Here is a 21,960-nt window from a genome sequence, read left to right as displayed (position 1 = left end):
TATTGAAGTATAGTTAAATTACAGTGTTGTGTTAATTACTGCTGTTCAGCAAAGTGACTGTTACACATATGTATTCTTTTTCATATTCTTTTCCATTATAGTTTATCACAGAACTATATTGCATATAGTTCCCTGTGCTCTACAGTATAGGACCTTGTTGTTTAGCCACTATCTATTTAATAGTTTGCATCTACTAACCCCAAACTCCCAATCTTTCCCTCCCCCGACCTCGGCCACCACAAGTCTGTTCTCTATTTCTGGGAGTCTGTTTCTGTTTCTTAGGTAGGTTCGTGTCGTATTTTAGATTCCACGTATAAGCAATATCCTATGATATTTGTCTTTCTCTTTCTGACTTACTTCGCTTAGTAGGATAATCTCTAGGTCCATCCATGTTGCTGTAAATGGCATTATTTTGTTCTTTTTTGATGGCTGAGTAATATTCCACTATATATATGTGCCACACCTTCTTTATCCATTCATCTGTCGGTGGACATTTAGGTTGCTTCCATGTCTTGGCTATTGTGAATAGTGCTGCTATGAATATAGGGGTGCATGTATCTTTTTGAATTATAGTTTTGTCTGGATATATGTGAGCAAAAACGTTTCAAAGCCACTTGTTTAGATGGCCTCCAAGCCTTCATGCTGCCACGGTTTGCTTTTCTGAAGTCTCCTCCTTCCAAACCTCCCCTTGCTGCCCCTGCCTTGGGGGTGGAATTCCACAGGGTCCTGCAGTTCTGTCCTCACCGAGGGTCCCGATCCCAGCACCTCTACCCCCACCTCCAGCAACGGGCTGCTGCCTTACGCAGTGCTGGGCTCTGGGTGCTCCTGGCAGGCTCCTCAGCTTCCCGATGCCGTCGCTCCTGGGACCATGCAGAGCCCACCCTTCACATGCTTAAACCAGGCCCTGGTCTGAGTTCCCAGTCCCGTCATCACTCAGCAGCTGTGTGACGATGCAAGTGACACCGAGTGTCAGCTACCCGGTGGACCCAGGTCCCACGGGCTGTGGAGTCAGGCTGTATTACCTTTTACCTGGAAAAGATGGGAGCTCCCATGCACCCCGACAGTGGGAGGCTCGGGGCTCTGTCACGTTCTCCTGGCTCCCTTTTGAATGACTTCCTGCTGGAGTCTTGGCTGGCCCAGCCTTCAGGTCCTTCCTTCATAGTGGTAGTGACCTCTCGGCTTCCCCACGGCACCTGTTCAGCCCTGCTTCCCGTGGAACAAGTGACTGTTGAGGTGATCTTACATCCTTGAAAGCCTTGAAAGCAACTTCAGGATGGTGGCTCACCCCAAGCTGCCTGATTGCAGGCAGCGTTCCCCACCCACGCTCCGGCAAACACCACCACCCCACCTCCTGCCCCACGCCTGGCTGGCTGCCTAGCTCTCTCAGGCACCCTTTCTGAATCCCCATGATGGGAAGGGAGCACCTTTGAGGAGAGGTGCCCAGGGTCCCTCTCCTGTTTCCAGGAGGGAGATGCCTCCAGCTCAAGGTGATATTACCTAGTGAGGCAGGGGCAGAACCCTCCAGCCCTCTTGAGCCTGGGGATGGACAGGAATTGTACTGGTGAGGAGGAGGTGGGTTCTGTGGCCGGGAGGGGACCCCAACCTCTTGGGCTCATTGTACCTCTGCCAGCAGGCAGGTGGTGAATGGGGCTCCCTCCAGGCTGGAGTGTGGTGGTCAGGGTCAGCCCCAGCAGAGGCCGGGAAGGGATTCAGTCTTTGGCCCACTGTGCATGTCGAGGGGCCGGGAAGGCTCCTGGGAGGGACCACAAACTGAAGGCTCTTGCCGGGCTCTCCCATTTGTTCGCGTTTTCCAGCATTTTATCATGGAAAATTTCAAACATACGGGAAAGTGAAAAGAATAGGACAATGGACACCGCTATACCCACCACTCAGACTCTACCATTAACATTTGAGTGTATTTGTCCTATCACTTATTTTTGTTTTTCTTCGGCTAATTTCTTGCTGTCAGAAAGTCTGTTCCACTTTTGAAAGATTTGCTTGCTACAAAAACTGTTGGAAGTGAAAATGCAGTTTGGACAAGACTCCTCAGTGGGATAGGACAAAACCCTTCCCTGCGGTTGGCATCTCTTTTAACTCCTGCCAGCGTTGGTCTGGGACCCGGCAGATTGTGGCCTGTGGGCTGTGGGTGGTCTCTGGGCCTTTCCTGATGGCCCCTGAGCTACTAACAGTATATCATTCAAGACTCTATTCTTAGAATGGGCTTGTTAGTTACATGCCACGGCCCTCACTAAAGTCTTACCAGAAACAAGTCTATTTTCTGGCTCATTCTGGTTGGTTCTGTGTGTGTGTGTGTGTGTGTGTGTGTGTGTGTGTGTGTGTACCAGGTGTTGCTGTCCTCCAGCAGCCTGGGTCCAGCTCAAGCCCTGGTTGGAGGACACCTCCTTCCAGACCTCTGCTGGGCTGTCCTGAGACCACGCTGCTTAGCTCGCTTTATCAGTGGCCCCAGCCGTGGCAGCTGCACGTCACGTCGACAGACCTTCCAAGCCTCCTGCACTTGGTTCCATAGACATTCTTGCCTTCTCTCTCTTTATTTTTTTTAAATTAATTTAATTTATTTATTTTTGGCTGTGTTGGGTCTTTGTTGCTGCGTGCGGGCTTTCTCTAGTTGCGGCGAGCGGGGCCTACTCTTCGTTGAGGTGCGCGGGCTTCTCATTGTGGTGGCTTCTCTTGTTGTGGAGCACGGGCTCTAGGTGCGCGGGCCTCAGTAGTTGTGGCACACGGACTCAGTAGTTGTGGCTCGCGGGCTCTAGAGTGCAGTCTCAGTAGTTGTGGAGCACGGGCTTAGTTGCTCCGCGGCATGTGGGATCCTCCCGGACCAGGGTTCGAACCCGTGTCCCCTGCCTTGGCAGACGGATTCTCAACCACTGCACCACCCCTTGCCTTGTCTTTTGCTGAGGAGCTGGAGTTACAGTCCCCTGACGCTTCCAGGAGCAGGCACATGTCCTCATTTCCAAGCTTAACCTTTCCACCTGGGTCCCCGTCCCATTTCTTCAGGAGCATGAAGGCATGGCACCCCCAACGTTGACCCCTGTTTCTCCAGCATCTTCCGTCTGTCTTCACCGGCTGCCCTCAAGCGGTGGGGTTGTTAGGTCTTCATTAAGCTGCAAAAATGTCTCTTCCTGTTTTCCGGCTTTCATGTCAACCGCCATCACCCTTGCCTCTGCATCTGCCCCTCACGACGGGGACGTCAGAGGCCATCTGATCACGTATTCGGCTATTCAGACATCTCTAATGGCAACATCTGTGTCCTTATTAAGTTCCCCGCGTGGAGTGGGGCATTTTACCTGTGCTATCTCTAAACCTCTCCCAGAGAAGCGAATTCAGTACAGCGAGGAGACGCACGAATCTCCATTTTATTTATTCTTTTTGAATTTTTACCAAAGTACAGTTGATTTACAATGTTGTGTTCACTTCTGCTGTATAGCCAATTGACTCAGTTATACATGTATATGTATTCCTTTTCATATTCTTTTCCATTATGGTTTATCATAGGATACTGAATATAGTTCCCTGTGCTCTATAGTAGGACCCTGCTGTTTATCCATTCTATATATACCAGTTTGCATCTGCTAATCCCAAACTTCTAATCCTTCCTTCCCTCCCTCCTCCTGGCAACCACAAGTCTGTTCTCTATGTCTGTGAGTCTGTTTCTGTTTCATAGATAGGTTCATTTGTGTCATATTTTAAATTCCACGTGTAAGTGATATCTTATGGTATTTGTCTTTCTCTTTCTTACTTCGCTTAGTAGGATAATCTCTAGGTCCATCCATGTTTCTGCAAATGGCATGATTTTGCTCTTTTTTATGGCTGAGTTGTATTTCATTGTGTATATATATATATACACAACACATCTTCTTTATCCATTCATCTGTTGATGGACATGTAGGTTGCTTCCACATCCTGGCCATTGTGAATAGTGCCGTAATGAACATAGGGGTGCACGTATCTTTTCGAATTATAGTTTCGTCTGGTTACATGCTCAGGAGTGAGCTCACTGGATCATATGGCAACTCGATTTTTCCTTTTTTGAGGAACCTCGTACTGTTTTCCACAGTGGCTGAACTACTTTGCATTCCCACAACAGTGTGGAGGGTTCCCTTTCTAAGAGAACATTTTAAATAACACATCGCAGTGTTCCTGTCACCAGTAACCACATGGTGGCTTTGATTCACTGCCTTAGAATGCATCTGACTCATGCTTAGTTTATCTTTATACTTCGATTGTAAACTCCCAGAAGGAAGGGGTCAGAATGTTACATTTCTCTTTTGAGAAATATGAGAGACTACTAGAGGGCTATGTATTCAGAGGCACACGATAACTATTTTTAGATGAATGGAAAGATGAGTGAGCCAATGAGATTGTTAGGGACATTTTTGTTGCCCATTTGTTAGATCTTTGGGGGGAGTTTTCCACTGAGATAAGATTATAGAGATGATGATCATAAATAAATGTATTCACTTTTTTGGGTAATAATGGCTACCCAGTTTAAATCATTCTTTTCTCTTTCAGGGGACTTCCAAGATGGCAAGAGAGTGAGCCTTTCTGTGTATCTTGGGGAATTTTTCGATATCCATGTGTTTGTCAATGGTACTGTGCTGCAGGGGGACCAGAGGTAAGTCGGAGCCCAGAAATGTCAAATTAGAAGGGGCCCTGATAATTCCCCTGTACTCCCCCATCGTCTTTCGGATGAAGCAGCAGGGCCCAGAGAGAGGAAGTAGATGTGCCCAGAGGAAGTGAGCAGGGTGTGCAAGAGGGGGGTGTCCCAACGCTTGGACTAGGCACACAGCCTCTGTTCCTTGGTCTGAATCCTGCAGCGTGGTTGGGTTGAAGGGTGGAGGAACATCCAGGAAATGGATGAGAAGGCCACTTCCTGAGTTCCTCCTGTCCTTCCAGGGTCTCCATGCCCTATACCTCCAAAGGGCTGTACCTAGAAACTGAGGCTGGGTACTACAAGCTGTCCAGCGAGGCCTACGGCTTTGTGGCCAGGATTGATGGCAGCGGCAACTTTCAAGTCCTGCTGTCAGACAGACACTTCAACAAGACCTGTGGGCTGTGCGGCAACTTTAACATCTTTGCCGAAGATGACTTCCGGACTCAAGAAGGTAGGCTTTTCTGGCACGTTTCCCAAGCGCATGGCTGTGCTGTCCTGCTCACCAGTCTTCACTATGACTCTTCCCCTGGCGTTCCAGCCTCCCCAAGTCCTCAGCTCAATTTATCCCACCAGCCTTATCTCTTAGTGTTCTACTTCGCTGCCTAGACCCCCCATCAAACCAGACCTTGGGGGGGTCCTCAGACCCAACGTTGTTCAGCCTTGAATTCCCCACATGGCAGATGGTTGGTAAATGCTGGATGGTTTGAACAGATCCTCCTGAGCCACTGTATTGGAGCTTTGAGGATGAAATCTATAAAGGGCGGCCCAGTGGTTAGGACTCCGTGCTTCCACGGCAGGGGCCTGGGTTCGATCCCTGGATGGGGAACTAAGATCTTGCAAGCCACACAGTGTGGCCAAAAAAAAGGGTGTCCTCTACACTGTCCAAAAAGGCTAGTTTATGTGGATGTGCGTGCGTGTGTGTGCTCACAAGCAACAGGAAGTAATATGGACAATGTGAAAACCACTGCTAATCTTTATTCTTCTTCTGATAATTTCAATTACATAAACATTTAAGGAGGGATGTTCTTTTGCAAAAGCCGAACATTTGTGTATAAGTTCTCCTCTTTTTTACGGTTAAGGGGTAAGTGTGTACAGAAACAGCTGATTATTCCTTTCATTGGACTGGAGAATAGTAAGATCATTTGTTGCTGTCTTCGCCAGCCCTGATTTCTTAAACTTTTTATTGTTCAATATGTACATTTGAGGCTATCAACTTTCCTTAAATACTGCCTTAGCTGTATCACACCAACTTTGATAGGTAAATATTTTCATTTTCATTGAGTTCTATGAATTTTCTATTTCCATTTTGAGTTTTTTCTCAATCTATTAATTGTACTTAAAATTTTTAAATGTTTAGAATTTTAAAAGCTATCTTTTGCAACTAAATTGATTTCTGATTTAAATTAGAAATTTGGGGAGATTTATTTGTGGCCTAGTACATGATTTTTTTTTTTTTTTTTTTTTGTGGTACGTGGGCCTCTCACTGTTGTGGCCTCTCCCGTTGCGGAGCACAGGCTCCGGAGGCGCAGGCTCAGCGGCCATGGCTCACGGGCCCAGCCGCTCTGCGGCATGTGGGATCTTCCCGGACTGGGGCACGAACCCGTGTCCCCTGCATCGGCAGGCGGACTCTCAACCACTGTGCCACCAGGGAAGCCCGTACATGATCTTTTGTAATTGCTCTATGTGTGCTCCAACAGAATGTTTTCTTATTTATTTAATCTCAGTAGAATCTATGGTACAAGATGTTTATTAGAGATCAATATCGAAAGGAAGGGGAGGAAGGAGAGCTGAGCAGAGGGAGAGCTCTAGAGCAAGGACTGCCCCTCAGAATGTTCCATACCAGGCTAAGATGTCTGGGCCCCATTCGCTCACTGCATATGTACTGCCTCTAGAAGGGTATGACATCAGGAGGTAGTTCTCTGTAGCTGAGACAGAGTCTGAAGAGCAAATCAAGTCCTGTGTGAAAGGGATCTGGGTAGTGCATCTGTTTCTATCTCAGATGGGTTGCAAGATTTTTGGCAAAATGTGTGAAGCAGGGCCTCATCCAGCTAAGATTACTGGTAATTGAAGTAGCCAACTATTAGTTCTTTGCCACCATTATCAGCATTATAAAGCCATTTCTCTGTCATTACACATATAAAACAATTTTCAGTGGTAAAAAGATAATGAATTATGGTCCTATCACATTGGTTATATGGGTGTAAAAACCTGGGCTGGACAACAATGTCATAAATACATTTGCTTTTGGAATTAAGTGTTGGATATATTTTACATCTGAAGAAAAAGAAGAAAATAAATTGAAATATAAGACAAGAAAAAAATTATCTCAGAATGCAAATTGCTTCTTTATTTTAAAGTCTATTTTATCTGATATGAGTATTGCTACTCCAGCTTTTTTTTGATTTCCATTTGCATAGAATATCTTTTTCCATGCCCTCACTTTTAGTCTGTATGTGTCCCTAGGTCTGAAGTGGGTCTCTTGTAGACAGCATATATACGGGCCTTGTTTTTGTATCCATTCAGTGAGCCTGTGTATTTTGGTTGGAGCATTTAATCCATTCACATTTAAGGTAATTATCAATATGTGTGTTCTTATTACCATTATCTTAATTGTTTTGGGTTTGTTTTTGTAGGTCCTTTTCTTCTCTTGTGTTTCCCACTTAGAGAAGTTCCTTTAGCATTTGTTGTAGAGCCGGTTTGGTGGTGCTGAATTCTCTTAGCTTTTGCTTGTCTGTAAAGCTTTTGATTTCTCTGTTGAATCTGAATGAGATCCTTGCCCGGTAGAGTAATCTTGGTTGTAGGTTCTTCCCTTTCATCACTTTAAATATATCTTGCCACTTCCTTCTGGCTTGCAGAGTTTCTGCTGAGAAATGAGCTGTTAACCTTATGGGAGTTCCCTTGTATGTTATTTGTTGTTTTTCCCTTGCTGCTTTTAATAATTTTTCTTTGTCTTTAATTTTTGTCAGTTTGATTACTATGTGTCTCAGCGTATTTCTCCTTGGGTTTGTCTTGCCTGGGACTCTGTGCTTCCTGGACTTGGGTGGATATTTCCTTTTCCATGTTAGGGAAGTTTTTGACTATAATCTCTCCAAATATTTCTTGGGTCCTTTCTCTCTCTCTTCTTCTTCTGGGACCCCTATAATGTGAATGTTGGTGTGTTTAATGTTGTCCCAGAGGTCTCTTAGGCTGTCTTCATGTCTTTTCATTCTTTTTTTTTATTCTGTCCCACAGCAGTGAATGCCACCATTCTGTCTTCCAGGTCACTTATCCGTTCTTCTGCCTCAGTTATTCTGCTATTGATTCCTTCTAGTGTAGTTTTCATTTCAGTTACTGTATTGCTCATCTCTGTTTGTTCTTTAATTCCTCTAGGTCTTTGTTAAGCATTTCTTGCATCTTCTCGATCTTTGCCTCCATTCTTTTTCTGAGGTCCTGGATCATCTTCACTATCACTATTCTGAATTCTTTTTCTGGAAGGTTTCCCATCTCCACTTCATTCAGTTGTTTTTCTGGGGTTTTATCTTGTTCCTTCATCTGGTACATAGCCTTCTGCTTTTTCATTTTGTCTATCTTTCTATGAATGTGGTTTTCATTCCACAGGCTGCAGGATTGTAGTTCTTCTTGCTTCTGCTGTCTGCCTTCTGGTGGATGAGGCTATCTAAGAGGCTTGTAAGAATGTTTCCTGATTGGTGCCAGATTCTGTATCTTTTTGTTGAACTACCTTTGTTAATTGTGTTATTCAAGTCTACTATTTTTTTTTTTACTACCTTTTGTCTGCTTCACCTACCCATTACTATATGAATAATGCCCTCACTGTTCCCCCACCTTGTTTGAATAACTACTAAATTTGGCATTATTATCATAGTTTTACATAATTGGTGCTTCTTTGGCTATGCCTTCATGTTTAACAGGTTCTTTGCTCATAATTTCTCCTTTTATGTTACTATTTTTTGTAGGTTCAATTTCTGTTTTTTAAAAAACATCCCTTTGTAGTTCCTCACTCAGAGTCTGGTAGTGATAACTGAAACAAACACTCCTTCATTCTTATATGATATGTTAGCTAGGTATAGAATTCCAGGACATTGGTTATTTCTAACAGTGCTTTGAGGATGCTATTCCATTGTTGCTGTCGAGAAGTATGTTGTCAGTCTAATTGTCATTTCTTCACAGATAATGTGTCTTTTAGCTTTGTGTATGAGTCATCTCATTGCTTTTGGTATTCTGAAATTTCACTGTGCTATTTCTATGTGTGGGTTTTATTTTTATTATCTTGCTTGAGACTTTTTGTGACTCATGAATCTGATGATTCCTACCTTTCATCAGATACAGGAAAATTTCAGTCATTTTCCCTCTTCTGTTAGACATATGTTGGATATTTTTATTCCACCCTATTTTCCATACTTCCACTTTTCTATCTCTTTATCCCTCTTTGTTGCTTGAGTGGTATGGTCATGCTGGCTGGTGAGAACCAATTGTGTGCATCTTTTCCAGCTCCATTTTCAGTAATGTCATGTTGGTAGCTTGAAACTGGCCATGGTGGGAGTATTTACACCATGGAAACAAGCACATCAGGGCTTTGATTTCCCCCCAGAGAGCTGGCTTATCAGCACATCACCATTTAGATCTATCTTCCAGTTCACTAATTCTCTCTCGCCTCTAATTGACAGATGATGTCTAATCCATCAATTGACTTTTCTTTTCTATTTCATTGACTGTATTTGTAATTTTAGAAGGTAAATCTGGCACTTTTCAACTCTATTATTTTTCTTATTGTCTTGTTCTTTTATCAAGTTTTGATTTCTTCTTTATAACAGCAATTTAAAATATATTTCTTTTATAACCTCTGTACAAAAACTTTATTATCTGAAGTTTTTAGAGCTTGAATCTTGTTATCTTTATGTCTGCTGGGTCTTGCTTGAAGTAGATTGTTGCATATGTTGCATAATTTTGGATTGTAAGCTCATCTTTAGAAGGGTTTTATGCTAATTTTTTAATATGGAGTTACTGAATCTCACAAGAAGTATAAATTGGAATCTCAATGCTAAGTGAGGGCTTTCCTATCACTATAAATTCTCAGAGGAGACTTTTCCCCTCCTATTCAGAGTCCAGACCAAGGAAATAAACTTCCTTATTATTTTCTTACTTCTCAGAGTGAATTTTTTTCTTGTTAGCTTTCTCATGGAGGGGGTAGTCCTTCAAGACTGCCAGGACCACAAAGGGGTCTAAGCCCATCTCCCTACATCATGCAGACCCAAGACTCATTTCCATCAATCTCCAAGGAGCTGTTAAAACCCAAGCACATTAATTGGCAAGATTGCCACCCCCACTGTAATACCCTGTAGTCAGAACATCAAGTCGTATTTGCCAGTTCTATTCTTAAACTTTCTTTCCTTGCTTTTAAACTTTCTTCCCTTCCCTTCGTCCTTTCCTTCTTCTCCTTCTTTTTTGTCCCTTGTCATTCCCTCTACTTTTTAAAATGGGATTAAACACAGATTCAACAGGATATTTGTCCTTTGCAGTGGCAGAGTTTTCAGATTTTTCTAATGTGCTATATTGCCAGAAATGGAAGTCCCAGCCCTAAGATGTCTTCTTCTCCAGGCTTTAAGATCTAAAAAAATAAAAATGGTTTGGGATTAACAGATACACACTACTGTATAGAAAATAAACAACAAGGACCTACAGTATAGCACAGGTTATATTCAATCTCTTGTAATAGCCTATAATGGAAAAGAATCTGAAAAAGAATATATATGCATATGTATAACTGAATCACTTTGCTGTACACCTGAAACATTGTAAACCAACTATACTTCAATTAAAAAATACTAACTAAAAATGGGACCTATGTTCCTAGGGAGAAGGTGGTGCATGTTGGCAAAAAGTCAGGGCTCTGGTGATATTTTGGAAATCACTCTCAGAGGACTGCGGGTTAATTTTTTTTTTTGGTTGGCAAAGACTCGACAGTTAACCCTGCTTCCTGACATCATGGGAGCCTGCCCAGCTGGTTTTAACTCTGGCTCTCAGAGATTTTTCTATAAGCGAGATGATTTGTAATTCCATCTATCAGACATCCTTATGTCTCATTTCAGATTTAGTCCATAGGGTTTCACTTCCTAAAAGGTCAGGAAAGGATCTAGAGGTCCTCTAGTCTAACCCATCATTTTACATACGAGGAATCAGGCTCAGGAGATTATGGGATCAGCCCAAGATCACACAGGGCGATCGAAGGAGAACTGAGACCAGTCCAGGGGTCTTGATTCTCTCTCGGGCTTTCCCCACATAGCACAAAGCCTCTTCTCCGCCTCTTCCTTGAGATGGTGTATTAAAAGGTGGGCAAGCCTGTGTGGCGTGGTGACTAAGAACCCAGAGAATGCCTATCATAATGCCTGGCACATAGTAGAAACTTCACAGATTTAAGTGCCCTTCCCTTTGGCTTCTCCATGTATTAGTTTCCTGCAGCTGCCAACAAACTACTGCAAGCTTGATGGCTTAAGACAACAGAAATTTATTCTCTCACAATTCTAGAAGGCCAGAAGTCCAAAACCAAGTTGATGACAGGACTACACTTCCTCCAGGGGCTTTGGGGAGAGTCTGTGCCTTGCCTCTTCCAGCCACTGCCAGCCACCCTTGACCTGTGCCTGCATCATTTCAGTCTCTGCCTCGGTCTGCACATTGCCTGCTCTGTGTGTGTCTCTGTCTGATCTCCCTCTGCCCCTCTCTTTTTTTTTTTAAGATTTTTTTTTTGATGTGGACCATTTTTAAAGTCTTTATTGAATTTGTTACAATGTTGCTTCTGTTTTAGTTTGCTCGCTTTTGGGGGGCACGAGGCATGTGGGATCTTAGCTCCATGACCAGGGATCGAACCCGCACCCCCTGCATTGGAAGGCAAAGTCTTAACCTCTGGACCACCAGGGAAGTCCTTACCCCTCTCTTCTAAGGACATATGTGATTGCGTTTAAGGCTCACTCAGTGAACCCAGGATAAGCTCTTCCTCTCACAATCCTTTATTCAATCACATCTTTTGCCGTAAAATATTCGCAGGTCCTGCGAACTAGGAAGTGGACATATCTTTGGGGGCCATTTTTTTCTGCTCCCCACACCCAGAGGCCAACTCACTATACTTCCAAGTCCTGCTTTTCTTTTTCCGGGGATAGTTTATTTTCTATTTCCAGGTACATGATCTGACTCTGAAGCGTGCTTCACTTCCAGATCTGGCTGTGCAGAGGGACTGCTTGCCTTGCTGCTCCGCTAAGCCCCTTTGCAATGAAGGTGCAGCAGTTCTATCCGGCACTGACTTGGTACCGGGCCATGCAGGCCCGGAAGGCCCTCACAGTCTCTTGTGGGTGGCTGATAGGAGCGTGTTTGCTGTGGGCACCAGGGCACAGATGCTCTGCGAGCACCAGGGATGCAGTGATGCGGATGCTTAGGTTCATGCCGCATTCTTACCTTCATTCTGCAAAAATATGTTGAGTATCTGCCATCCAGCAGATAAGAGTTTAGAGATAAGAGGCACAGCCTGTGCCCTGAATTAAGGAGCTCACAGTTGAATGGGGGGTGAATATAAGCAAAAAGGATACTAACACAAAGGATGGTGAGAGCTTTGATAGGGGGATGGCCAGGGTGCTGAGGGAGCACAGAGAAGGGGCACCCAGCCAGACTGGGGAGGGAGACAGGGAGTCGAGCTAATTCAGAAGGGCTTCCTGGAGGAAGTGGTTCCGGGGCTGCATCTCAAAGAATAAATTGAGAGAGTCAGGGTAGTAAGGGGATGGAGAACATTCCTCACAGAAGGTGGAAAGGGAGCAAAGTCCCGAGAAGCAAGAGTGGCTGGACTGTTCCTCATCGCCTTTCCTGGCATCTTCCTCGCTGTGCCCATTCGCCCAGCTACCCCCCACCAGACGCTGGCTGAACCCGGGTGCCCGTGCCCTGTGGTGTTAATGCTGGGGTACTCCTGCCACAGATGCCTATGTTTTAATCTAAAGAAAGTTGATTCAGGTGACAACAGACCTAGAGTTCTCACTCAGAAGTCCCGGGTCTCACGACCGTGGCTTCATCCTCCTGAAACTTTCTCCACAGGGACCTTGACCTCGGACCCCTACGACTTTGCCAACTCCTGGGCCCTGAGCAGTGGGGAACAGCGGTGCCAGCGGGCGTCCCCTCCCAGCAGCGTGTGCAATGTCTCCTCCGAGCTGCAGAAGGTGGGTCCACCCAGGCTTGATGTGGGCTGCGGGGTGCGGGGTTTCTGGAGTCAAGAGGCAGAACAATATGCAGTCCCAGGTCCTCCATCCAGGGGAGGAGCGAGTCCCTCTGGCTGCTCCGTGTCCCACGGGCCGCTTTCCTCCTGAAAACCAGCTGGGGCTAGAGTCACGTTGACGCTAATCCTAATACTGTCCTGGGCCTGGAGCTCTGAAGATGGGCCTGGTTGAATAAGCTGGTACCGCGAGTGACTATACTTTTCTGTTTTATGTTCCAACGCCCTCTCAGCCCCAAATATCACCATCATCACCTGCCACCTGTCTGAAATTCTGGGGTAGAAAACCATTCCTTTGTAAGGGCCCAATAAGTGGTTGTTATAAAGCACAAGTATGGGGCAAGGCCCCAAGGTCTCACCAGCACATCAGCAGGAAGGGGGTTACCTCCTGGTGGGGGAGGGAAGAAAGCTGGGGGGAGGGAGGAAGGTGGGGAGAGGCAGGGGCAAGTCCTGATGCCCCCAGCTTGGATGTTGTAATAGTTTCCTAAGGCTGCTGTAGCAAATTATCTCAAACCCAGTGGCTTACAGCCACAGGAATGTATTCTCACGGGTCTGGAGACCAGAAGTCGGAATTTGGTTTCAAGGTGTCTGCAGGGTGGGCTCCCTCCAGAGGCTCTAGGGGAGAGTCCCCCCTGCCTCTTCCAGCTCCTGGGGGCCGTGGGGTTCCTTGGCTTGTGGCTGCCTCCGCCACTCGCTGCCTCTGTGGTCTTGTGCCTCCTGTCTGTGTGCTTCTGTCCGGAGACAGAGCAGATGGGGGCTTCTCCTGCCCCTCCCCACATGGCCCTATTTCTCCCTGTACTTAGCAGCTCTTTCCCCTTCAGGGTTACCCTTTATGATCGCACTTGGAGAGGAGGGGGTCTGGGCGGGAGGGAGTTGGCAGGACTGCACGCTGTCTCCTCCTTTTGCCGGTGGAGATGGCCTTTGTGCTTCTGTGCGGGGTGTTGGGAGGATGATGCTTTAGGTGGAGAAAGACCTCCCTCTGTGGACGACCTCCCTCTCCCCCTTTGGGGGTCAGGCTGCCTGGGCTGAGGGAGGAGAGAGCGGCATGGCCCCAGACGCGGCTGGGCTCTCGTCAGCACATGGATGCCCTGTCCAGGCTGCCCTCAGAGACTCACTGTCTGGGGAACGGGGTTACTTGGAGGTGATGCGAGTCAGGTTCCCTGGAAGCAGAGGTTTGTGGGCAGCGAGTGACCAGGGAGGCTCTCAGGAAGTGAGAGGGGCGGGGCTGGGCAGGGGGAGAAGCTGAATACCACGTAGTTACAACCGAGGCCTCAGCTGGTCCTTCAAGGAGCTCTGAAAGCTGCGCTGGCCCCATGGGGCAGGGGGGCCCACCCCGACCAGTTGGTCACTGGGTGTTGGCTGCCTCTGGGCAAGGAGACTGGGTGGCTCCCTTGGGCTGAGGGCAATGCCTGCAGAGTGACTCGGCTGTGAGTCCCCACCAGCCAACACCCTCAGCTCCCGGTGGGTGAGTCCTTCTGCTATGACACCCAACCCCTGGTCTACGTGGGGGACGTATAGCGCACCCAACAGCCCCCGCAGAGCCAGCTACTCGACAGCATCGCCTCCCTACCTTCCACCCCCCGAGCCAGCACGCTGCTCCAACCCACAGCCGTGCAGGGGGAGGGCGGCCCCTGCTGATCCCCGGGACTGTCGCCATGACGGGACTTGACAGGCCACATAAGCCCCTCGCCTGGGCCTGTGTGGTCCCGCAGGGCGAGGAGGAAACCAGAGCTTGCGCTGGCGCTGGGGGTTAAGGAGCTGCCCCGAGTCACCAGCTAGCATTGCAGAGTCAGGATTCACGCGCTGCCCGCCCGCCCCCGTACCGCCTCTGCTGTTCTGCCTGCGCCATCTCAGGCTGCCCAGGTGAATCCCACCCTTGTGTTTTCCTTCAGGAGCTGGGCTCCCTGAATCTTGAGGTTCCTTTCAGCTCGAAAATTCTTTGTGTGTCTCTCTGGATTGGACTAAAGAGACAGTTGATAATAAGTCTCACTAAATATTCAATGGATGGATGGATGCAAATTAGGTAATTTATCTAGGGATTGGGACACCCCCATGATCACAACCCCAATCCTTCATTTGTAAGACCAAATCTGCATGTAAGTAGAGAAACTCCAGCCCTCTCCTACTCCAGTAGCTGAATAAAACACACAGCCACCTGCACACGCACACACCTACCTTAGCGTGAGAGAACTTCAGTGTTAGCTGCCCAGACTTTCTATTTTCATGGAACAATTTGATCTTCTGAACCAAGGAGTACGTCAGCACCAGGAAAACGCTCTGGGTTGTGCTCGAGCCAGCTGCCTGGACCGTAAACACAATTTCCAGTTTATCAACAAGTACATTCCTAACGCCTCTTTTTCTTGGGTTTCCAGTGTTTCAGTGGTGCTAGGTTTTCCAGCTGGTCCGGAAACATCTCTGTCACCTGGAGCGTAGCCCAGTACTGGCAACTGACAGAGGCAGACCAAGTTCTAACCCCGGGGGGAGGGTGTTATCCTGGGGAAGGGGGGTAGTTTCCTCTTCTTTCCAGGAAAACTTTGAAGCAGCAGCCGCTTGTCCTTGTAGCTCATTAAGTGTTTCCCATCCCTGGGCCACTTTGTAACTCTGCTTTGTAACTCTGCCCGGCTTTGTAACTCTGGGCAAGACACTTGCCTTCTCCAAGCCTCAGTTTCCACATATGTAACATAGGCCCAGGACCAGTGCCTGCTCCTCGAGGCCATCGTAAGGATAAGGGAACATGTGTGGAGTGCTTAGCCCAGCGGGGCTCAATTGTACGAGCTGTTATTGTTATTATTATTCCTTTTGTGTCTGTGTTTGCCCCTGGAGTGGCCGCACTTTGAGAGTAGGAGTGGGAGAAGCAGGCCAAACACACACAGTACTTTAAGTGTAAGCTCAAAACTCATTCTTTCTCTCCTCCCCTCCACCCAGCTATAACCCCATTCTTTTGGAGGCGGGGATGGATCTGAGCACAGCTTGGGGTTAGAGAGAGAGCAAGTTGCCTGCGCACATGGACACGGAGGGGTGGGGAAGTGCAGGAGTCCACTTTTCTTCTGGGGCTTCTTGTAGCCCAGGGCCATTTGGGATTGAGGGCACTCCAGGAGCCCAGGGCAGCAGGGAGGGGAGGCGGAGGGATTTTGTCCTCTTTCTTTTATTTCCAAACGTACACTTCCATAGGTGGCTGTGGTTCGCTGTCTCCCACCCTTTTCAGTGTTCTCTAGGCAGGGGTAGGATTGCCGGGTTGGTGGAGGGGAGGGGGCGGGAAGTTAGTTGGTGAGCTGGGTGGGGGGCAGGTAGGTACCTCTGATACCGAGGGCGTGGACTTGTCTCACTTTATTTTGCAAACACAGGCAGCGCAGAGTAAGTGCAAGACAAGTGTTCCCACCCTCGGGGTACAAAGGAATGCTCTCATTTACCCCAAAGAAGTGGGAGGTGAAGACAGGATTTTCAAACAGGGAACCTGATACAGAGGCGGAGTAGAGGAGGGAGCTGGGCACTTTGTCTCCTGGAGACCGAGAGGGAGGGCCTGGGGCATTGGGGAGGGGCTGGGAGAGAATCCAGAGAGGCCTCATTTGTCTCCCAGGTGCCTTTGGGGCTCCAGCTGCACACTTGCTACTCACTTTGTCTCCTGGGTGCCTTGAAGTTCTCACTAACCAGTGTCCTGGGAGCAGCTTAAGAAATTGGTTACCAAGTTCTCAGTGCTGGGCCGAGGCCCCCCAGACACTCAGACCTCCCAAGGCACAAGCTCCTTCTAGGTCCGAACTCCTGTTTCAGGTTGTTTACCTGAGAAGAGGGGCTGGGCTTTGTCTCAGCCAATCAGGCTGTGTTTGCCCACGAGCGGGGTGCCCCCCTCGGCTGGGACGCACAAAGACATCTCCTGGGAGGTGATTGATGCGGTCTCTGTCCCCAGTCTGCTTAGTCCCGCTGGGTCCGTGGGTTCAGAAGTCGGGGCTGGTAAATGGGCAGCATTGACAAGGGTTTGCCGTTGTGGCTCCACGAGCCGTATTCAGTGGCAGAGTGTTCCGTAGGGGAGCCGGCACTGGCTGGAAAGCTTTCCTTGAGCCGCCAGAATCTATTCGCCCGCTTCTGGAACTTTCTGTCTTTCTAAGGTGGCAGCAAGGAGTCAGCTCATTCTGAGAGCCAGGTCATATTACTCATACCCGGGGGATGAATGTTTCCTTGTTATGCCAACAAAACCCGGAGCCTCTCTGCTGGGATGGATAATGGCGTGTTTAATGGCACACAGATGTGTGCCACACATCTCCTGCTTCTGCTGCTCACATCTGAACATGAGGCCACCTCTGTTACCGAACTCAGGTCTGGCTGCTGGCTGCTCGCTGCTTGAAAGTCAATACTCAGGAGGCAAGTGCTGCTAGAAACAGAAATGTTGCTCTAATCCGAAAGCCGGCAATCTGGGGAGAAGGCGGACTCGTGTCCCAGAATCGACACCAAAGGTTTTGCTTGGCCAGGAAAGCTTTTAAAGGGAAAAAAGGGAAGTAATTTCAGTGAATCATTGAGATAGAGGGTCAGATACATCGCCATCCACTGCGTGCAGGCTTGTCGACTCTTTGTCATCTTTCTTTGAGATGTTATATTGTTCACACAGTTTGTGAGATTACTGAAGGGGAAGCTGGGGAAAAGATCTGGTCCCCTGTTAATCACTTATTCTCCGTGTCTATTTCTTTGATCTAAGGAAAGAACAAACAGATTAAGCAAAGAATTGTGTGATCAAAAGATTTGAAAGGTGTGCTTGGGTTGGAGGTTAGTGAAAATATAGCTTTGCTAATGGGACAGTACAAAAGGGGCCTCCTGCAGAGACCTCGTCCTGCAAAAAGCTGCTTATACTCTCCTGCCCCTGGCCCACTGAGTCCTCTCCATATCCCTCCTCAGAATTGGTTCTCAAGACGACCAGTCTTTCTTTTCATCAATGTTAGGAATCTCAGGCTCATAATAACTCAGAGTGCTATGAGATTCCAGAAGCTATCTAGTCCAGTCCCCTGCCCGTGTATATTCAGATAGGCAGGTGGTACTGTAACCTGGACTTTAAGACTCAAGTCTCTGAGACATCCTTGCTGGGCTCTTCCCAGCTGTTGTGCAGAGCTCAACCCTATGCAGCCCTTCTTGGCTCCCTGAGGAGAAGTCACCCCTTTCTTTTACCCCCAGTTGAAGATGAAGACCTCCCTCGGTGCCCTTGAATACTGGAGAAGCCAGATGCTTGCAGTCTGGTTTTTCTAGGTCCTATTCAGGACTTCGCGTCCAGTGGTACTCCCATCAGTCACCTAACAGTCCCAGGTTGGCTGTTTTCCACTGGCTCTGAATTAGACGTTTATTTGGGGAACAAAATCCTTCTTCCTTTTGTTCTGTTGCTGTTCATGTCTGCATATTTTCTCCCCCTCTCCTCCTCCTCTGAAAGCCTGCTCTTCACCTGTAATTCCTCTTCCCCCCCAGGAAGTCACCTGTCCCCGCTGGAGCTAACATTTGTAAATACTCATGTTTACTTTGAATGACGGTAACATGTCCCCTCCACGGCACAGAGAGGCACACGAAATACCCATTCTGTTGGGGACAACGCAATTCACTCTTCACATCCTCGTGAAGTATTGCCCACGCCTTTTTTTTTGCAAAATTCGTACCCAGCCCTTTCTCCTGTTTCTGCCCACAGTTGCCCTGGAAGGAGGCTCACAGGCCTGGAGGGAGGTGATTTGGTGGGAGAGGGGCTAAGTGCCCTGGCAGAGCTGGGGGCTTACTGACCACATCCACTCCTGGCATTCCTGCTTCCTCTCCTGGCCTCCTGCTTTCACTTAATTGGCCTGGAATAGACTTTTCTTGGAGACTGGGAAGAATTTTGTTACGTTCATTTGCTTGGTAGGATAGTTGTGATTCATAGAGAGACCAATTGTGTGAGTCTGGTCCAGGGGAGGTCAGTAAATCTCAAGAAGAGATCCTTGTAACCCAGGACCCCCAGAGGAGTTAGTTGCCAGGTAACCTGAGCTGGTGCTGCAGATGGTGCCCACCCACTGTGTCCTAGTGATGCTTACATCCGAGTTGGGGTCTGAACACAAGTACACACACACATGTACACACACACGCATACACATATACACATACACAGGCATACACATACACATATACACAGTGCACACACACACATGCACATACATACACACAACACACACATATATGCACACACACACACATACGCATACACACATATACACATATATACACATACACACATATACACATGTGCACACATACGCACACACACACAGATGCACACACACACACATTCCCCTTTTTTCAGAGTGAGAGCTGTTCTCTCAAGTCCTCCGTAGGCTGAAGATCGAGGGTTTATTTTGGGAACTTTGCCGAAACCCGAGAGTCCGGGGCGCGGGCCCTGGTTTGGCTTGCTTTGCTGTGTCCTCACGTAGCTGCGTCCCTGCTCTGCAGTTCAGTGTCCCCTCTGAAGACAAGTAGAGCTCTGCCCAACACTGATGGAAAAAGCACCCTTTTCCTTTCCAGCAAATTCCCTCACCCACCTGAGTGCAGGGCGACAGAAGGGGCAGTGAGCCCCTGGGCTTGTGGTGGGACAGTGACCTTGGCCACTCTGCCTTTGGGGGTCTAGCCTCATGGCAGAGATCAGGGGCTGCCACAGGGTTTCAGCATTTCCCTCAGATTAAGCAGATGCAAATGCATCCCTAACCCATCAGCCTCAAAACCCTTCCATGAAACATTTCCTAAGTGGCTTTCTTTCCCTTCTCCTCCTCCCCGGCGATGCCAGGAACCTGAAGGTGCCCATCAGCACATATTTACTGAGATGTTCTGTATCTTAACTCTGTGCAAGGCAGATTTGCAGTCTCACTCAGAGACAAGACACATAGGAGATATTGACGCAAACAACACATGACAGAGAACAACACAAATGCCATTTTGGGTTAGTAAAGGGTGAAGTGGTGCAGCAGCTCCTATCACACAGCTGATTATCCTTCCTGACCCGGAGCAGGATGGGTGGAGCTGCTCCAGCCCCAGAGCTTGGACAAACCCCAAAGTGGGAACCGGGGGCGGGAACTCGGCCCTTGTCCTCCCAGCCGGCTGGTCCTGCCCTGATCCGTACTCAGATGCTGCCCAGGAGAACAGGGTGCAGGGAGAGAAGGGTCCTTTGGAGGACTGTGGCCATCTCCCTTGGCACTGGGGACTTCGGTGACATATCCAGTTACCCTACTTCTCGAGAGGGCTTGAACACCAAGTATCTCAGAGAGAGGAACATTCAGCTCCACAAAACCCTCCAGTTAGTGGAAATCATGGGGTCTTTTCGAGCCAGATCTTGGAATGTGGGTGGGAATCGCAGGCCAGGCAGAAGTATAATTAGAATCAGCAGCCCTCCCCCATCCATCCTTACAGGCTGACCAATGAGAAACTGTGCCCTGCCACAGGGGTGAATTCCTGAGCCCACAGCTTTGGACCGGTTTAGGCCCAGGAGCCTCTGGACCTCCTCCAGGGACAGCCGTGGGACACCCACCCCAGGGCCTGGCTGAACAATCTTGCACTTTATATATTAGCCTCCCCTTTCTTTGTTCACTTCAGACCTAGGAATGCCCCCCTCCCTTCTCCTTCCTCAGCTGTTTGGGAACCAACACAATAGCTAAGCTCCAGATCTCTCGCTGCTGTTTCCTCTCCTCGAGCCCCCATTCCCCTCCCATCTGCCCTTGGGGAGATGAGCTTCTTTTCTCTCCCTCTCCCTCGAATGGGCTTGGCATCTCCAGGGAGGAGGCCTGGTCTTCTCTAATGAACTGAAAATGTGATTAAGTTGGGCTCCAGTTGGGTCTGCACAGCCCCCCAGGCAGGGTGAGGTCATGGCTTCATGGAGCTGGGCTGGCGCTCTCTCGCCAGCCCCTGGCACCCCAGACGAGAGGAGCAGGAAGAGAGAAGTAGCTGATGCTGGGCATTGGAGCCAGGGAGATGCTGGAAGTGAATTAGCTGACCCTCTGTGTTCTCCCTGCCAGAATGGTGTACCAGGGGGCTGAGGAGAAGCCATTTTCGAGCTGTTCAGCTAGCATTGACAATAGGCCAATGATAATAGTCACAGGCACTCGATTGCCCTCCCTCTGTAATGTCATTTAGTTTTATTTTGCAGCCAAGTCTAAGGCAGGAATTGCTCTCTGTGTTAGTTAGGACTAGATTCTCCTGTGCCAGGACACCTAAAGTAGAAACAGCTTACACAGTATAGAAGTGTGTTTCTCTCTCATTGTCAAGGAGTTCAGCTTGTGTCAGGCATCATGACGACCTTCCAGTGTCGGAAGAGAAGCATTGAAAGCAGCACACCCTCCTTTGGAGGCTGCTTCCAGGGAGTTGCCCAGGACACTCCTGCTTATGTCCCGGGGGGGGGGGGGGGGTGGTGGGGTGGGGGACAAAGCTTCGTCTTACAGCCACTCCCAGATGCAAGGGAGGCTGAGAAATGGGATCTTTATTCCCAGGGGCTATGTGCCCAGGGGAAGATTGACAACCGAGGGTTTTCTGACTAAGAGAGAAAGGAGGAATAGGTCCTGGGCAACTTTCAGTCTCTTCCATAATCTCACTCTTTTAAGGGGGAGGGAATCAAGGTTCAGAGAGGGGAGATGATTTTCCTGAAGTCACACGTTTTGTTAGTGATGCGGTTGGTGCTTCTGAAGCCTGCACTCTATCCACTGTGCTACACTGTCTTCTCATCTGATTGGTAGGAAACAAGGTGGGGAGGGTGGGGGCATCGGGAACATGGAAAACCAGGTAAACTGCGGTTGGGTGGCAGTGATCTCAGGTGGCCTTGGCCTGCAGTAGCTTGAAGCAGGGTTTCAGTTCCCGGCCTGAGACTGAAGTCAGGCCGTGGCAGTGAGAGCGCCGAAACCTAGACACTAGACCACCAGGGACCAGTGGCCAGTGACAAGGCCCTGGCCTGTCAGCTGTGTAGAAATGAATTTCCACATAGAGATGGAAAGTAGTGAAACAAGTGACGTGTTTATTAGGAGGAAAAAGGGTACGTGTGGATAGACACACGGGCGGGCTCAGAGAGAGA

At 48.3% G+C, this 21,960-nt stretch overlaps 1 protein-coding gene across 7 annotated transcripts in view; it reads left to right on the top strand.

The window, feature by feature from the left end:
• VWF (von Willebrand factor) overlaps positions 1-21,960 on the top strand; it is a 197,711-nt gene that overhangs the window by 69,891 nt on the left and 105,860 nt on the right. For all 7 annotated transcript variants that reach the window (XM_067695488.1, XM_067695485.1, XM_067695489.1 and 4 more), the window contains 3 exons: positions 4,531-4,633; positions 4,915-5,123; positions 12,743-12,864. In XM_067695488.1, the coding sequence (XP_067551589.1) occupies positions 4,531-4,633; positions 4,915-5,123; positions 12,743-12,864 (434 nt within the window). The remainder of the gene's footprint in view (positions 1-4,530; positions 4,634-4,914; positions 5,124-12,742; positions 12,865-21,960) is intronic.

The sequence above is a fragment of the Pseudorca crassidens genome, chromosome 11, assembly GCF_039906515.1.
Source record: "Pseudorca crassidens isolate mPseCra1 chromosome 11, mPseCra1.hap1, whole genome shotgun sequence".
Classification (NCBI taxonomy): domain Eukaryota; kingdom Metazoa; phylum Chordata; class Mammalia; order Artiodactyla; family Delphinidae; genus Pseudorca; species Pseudorca crassidens.
This window is presented reverse-complemented; position numbering and strand designations above follow the sequence as displayed.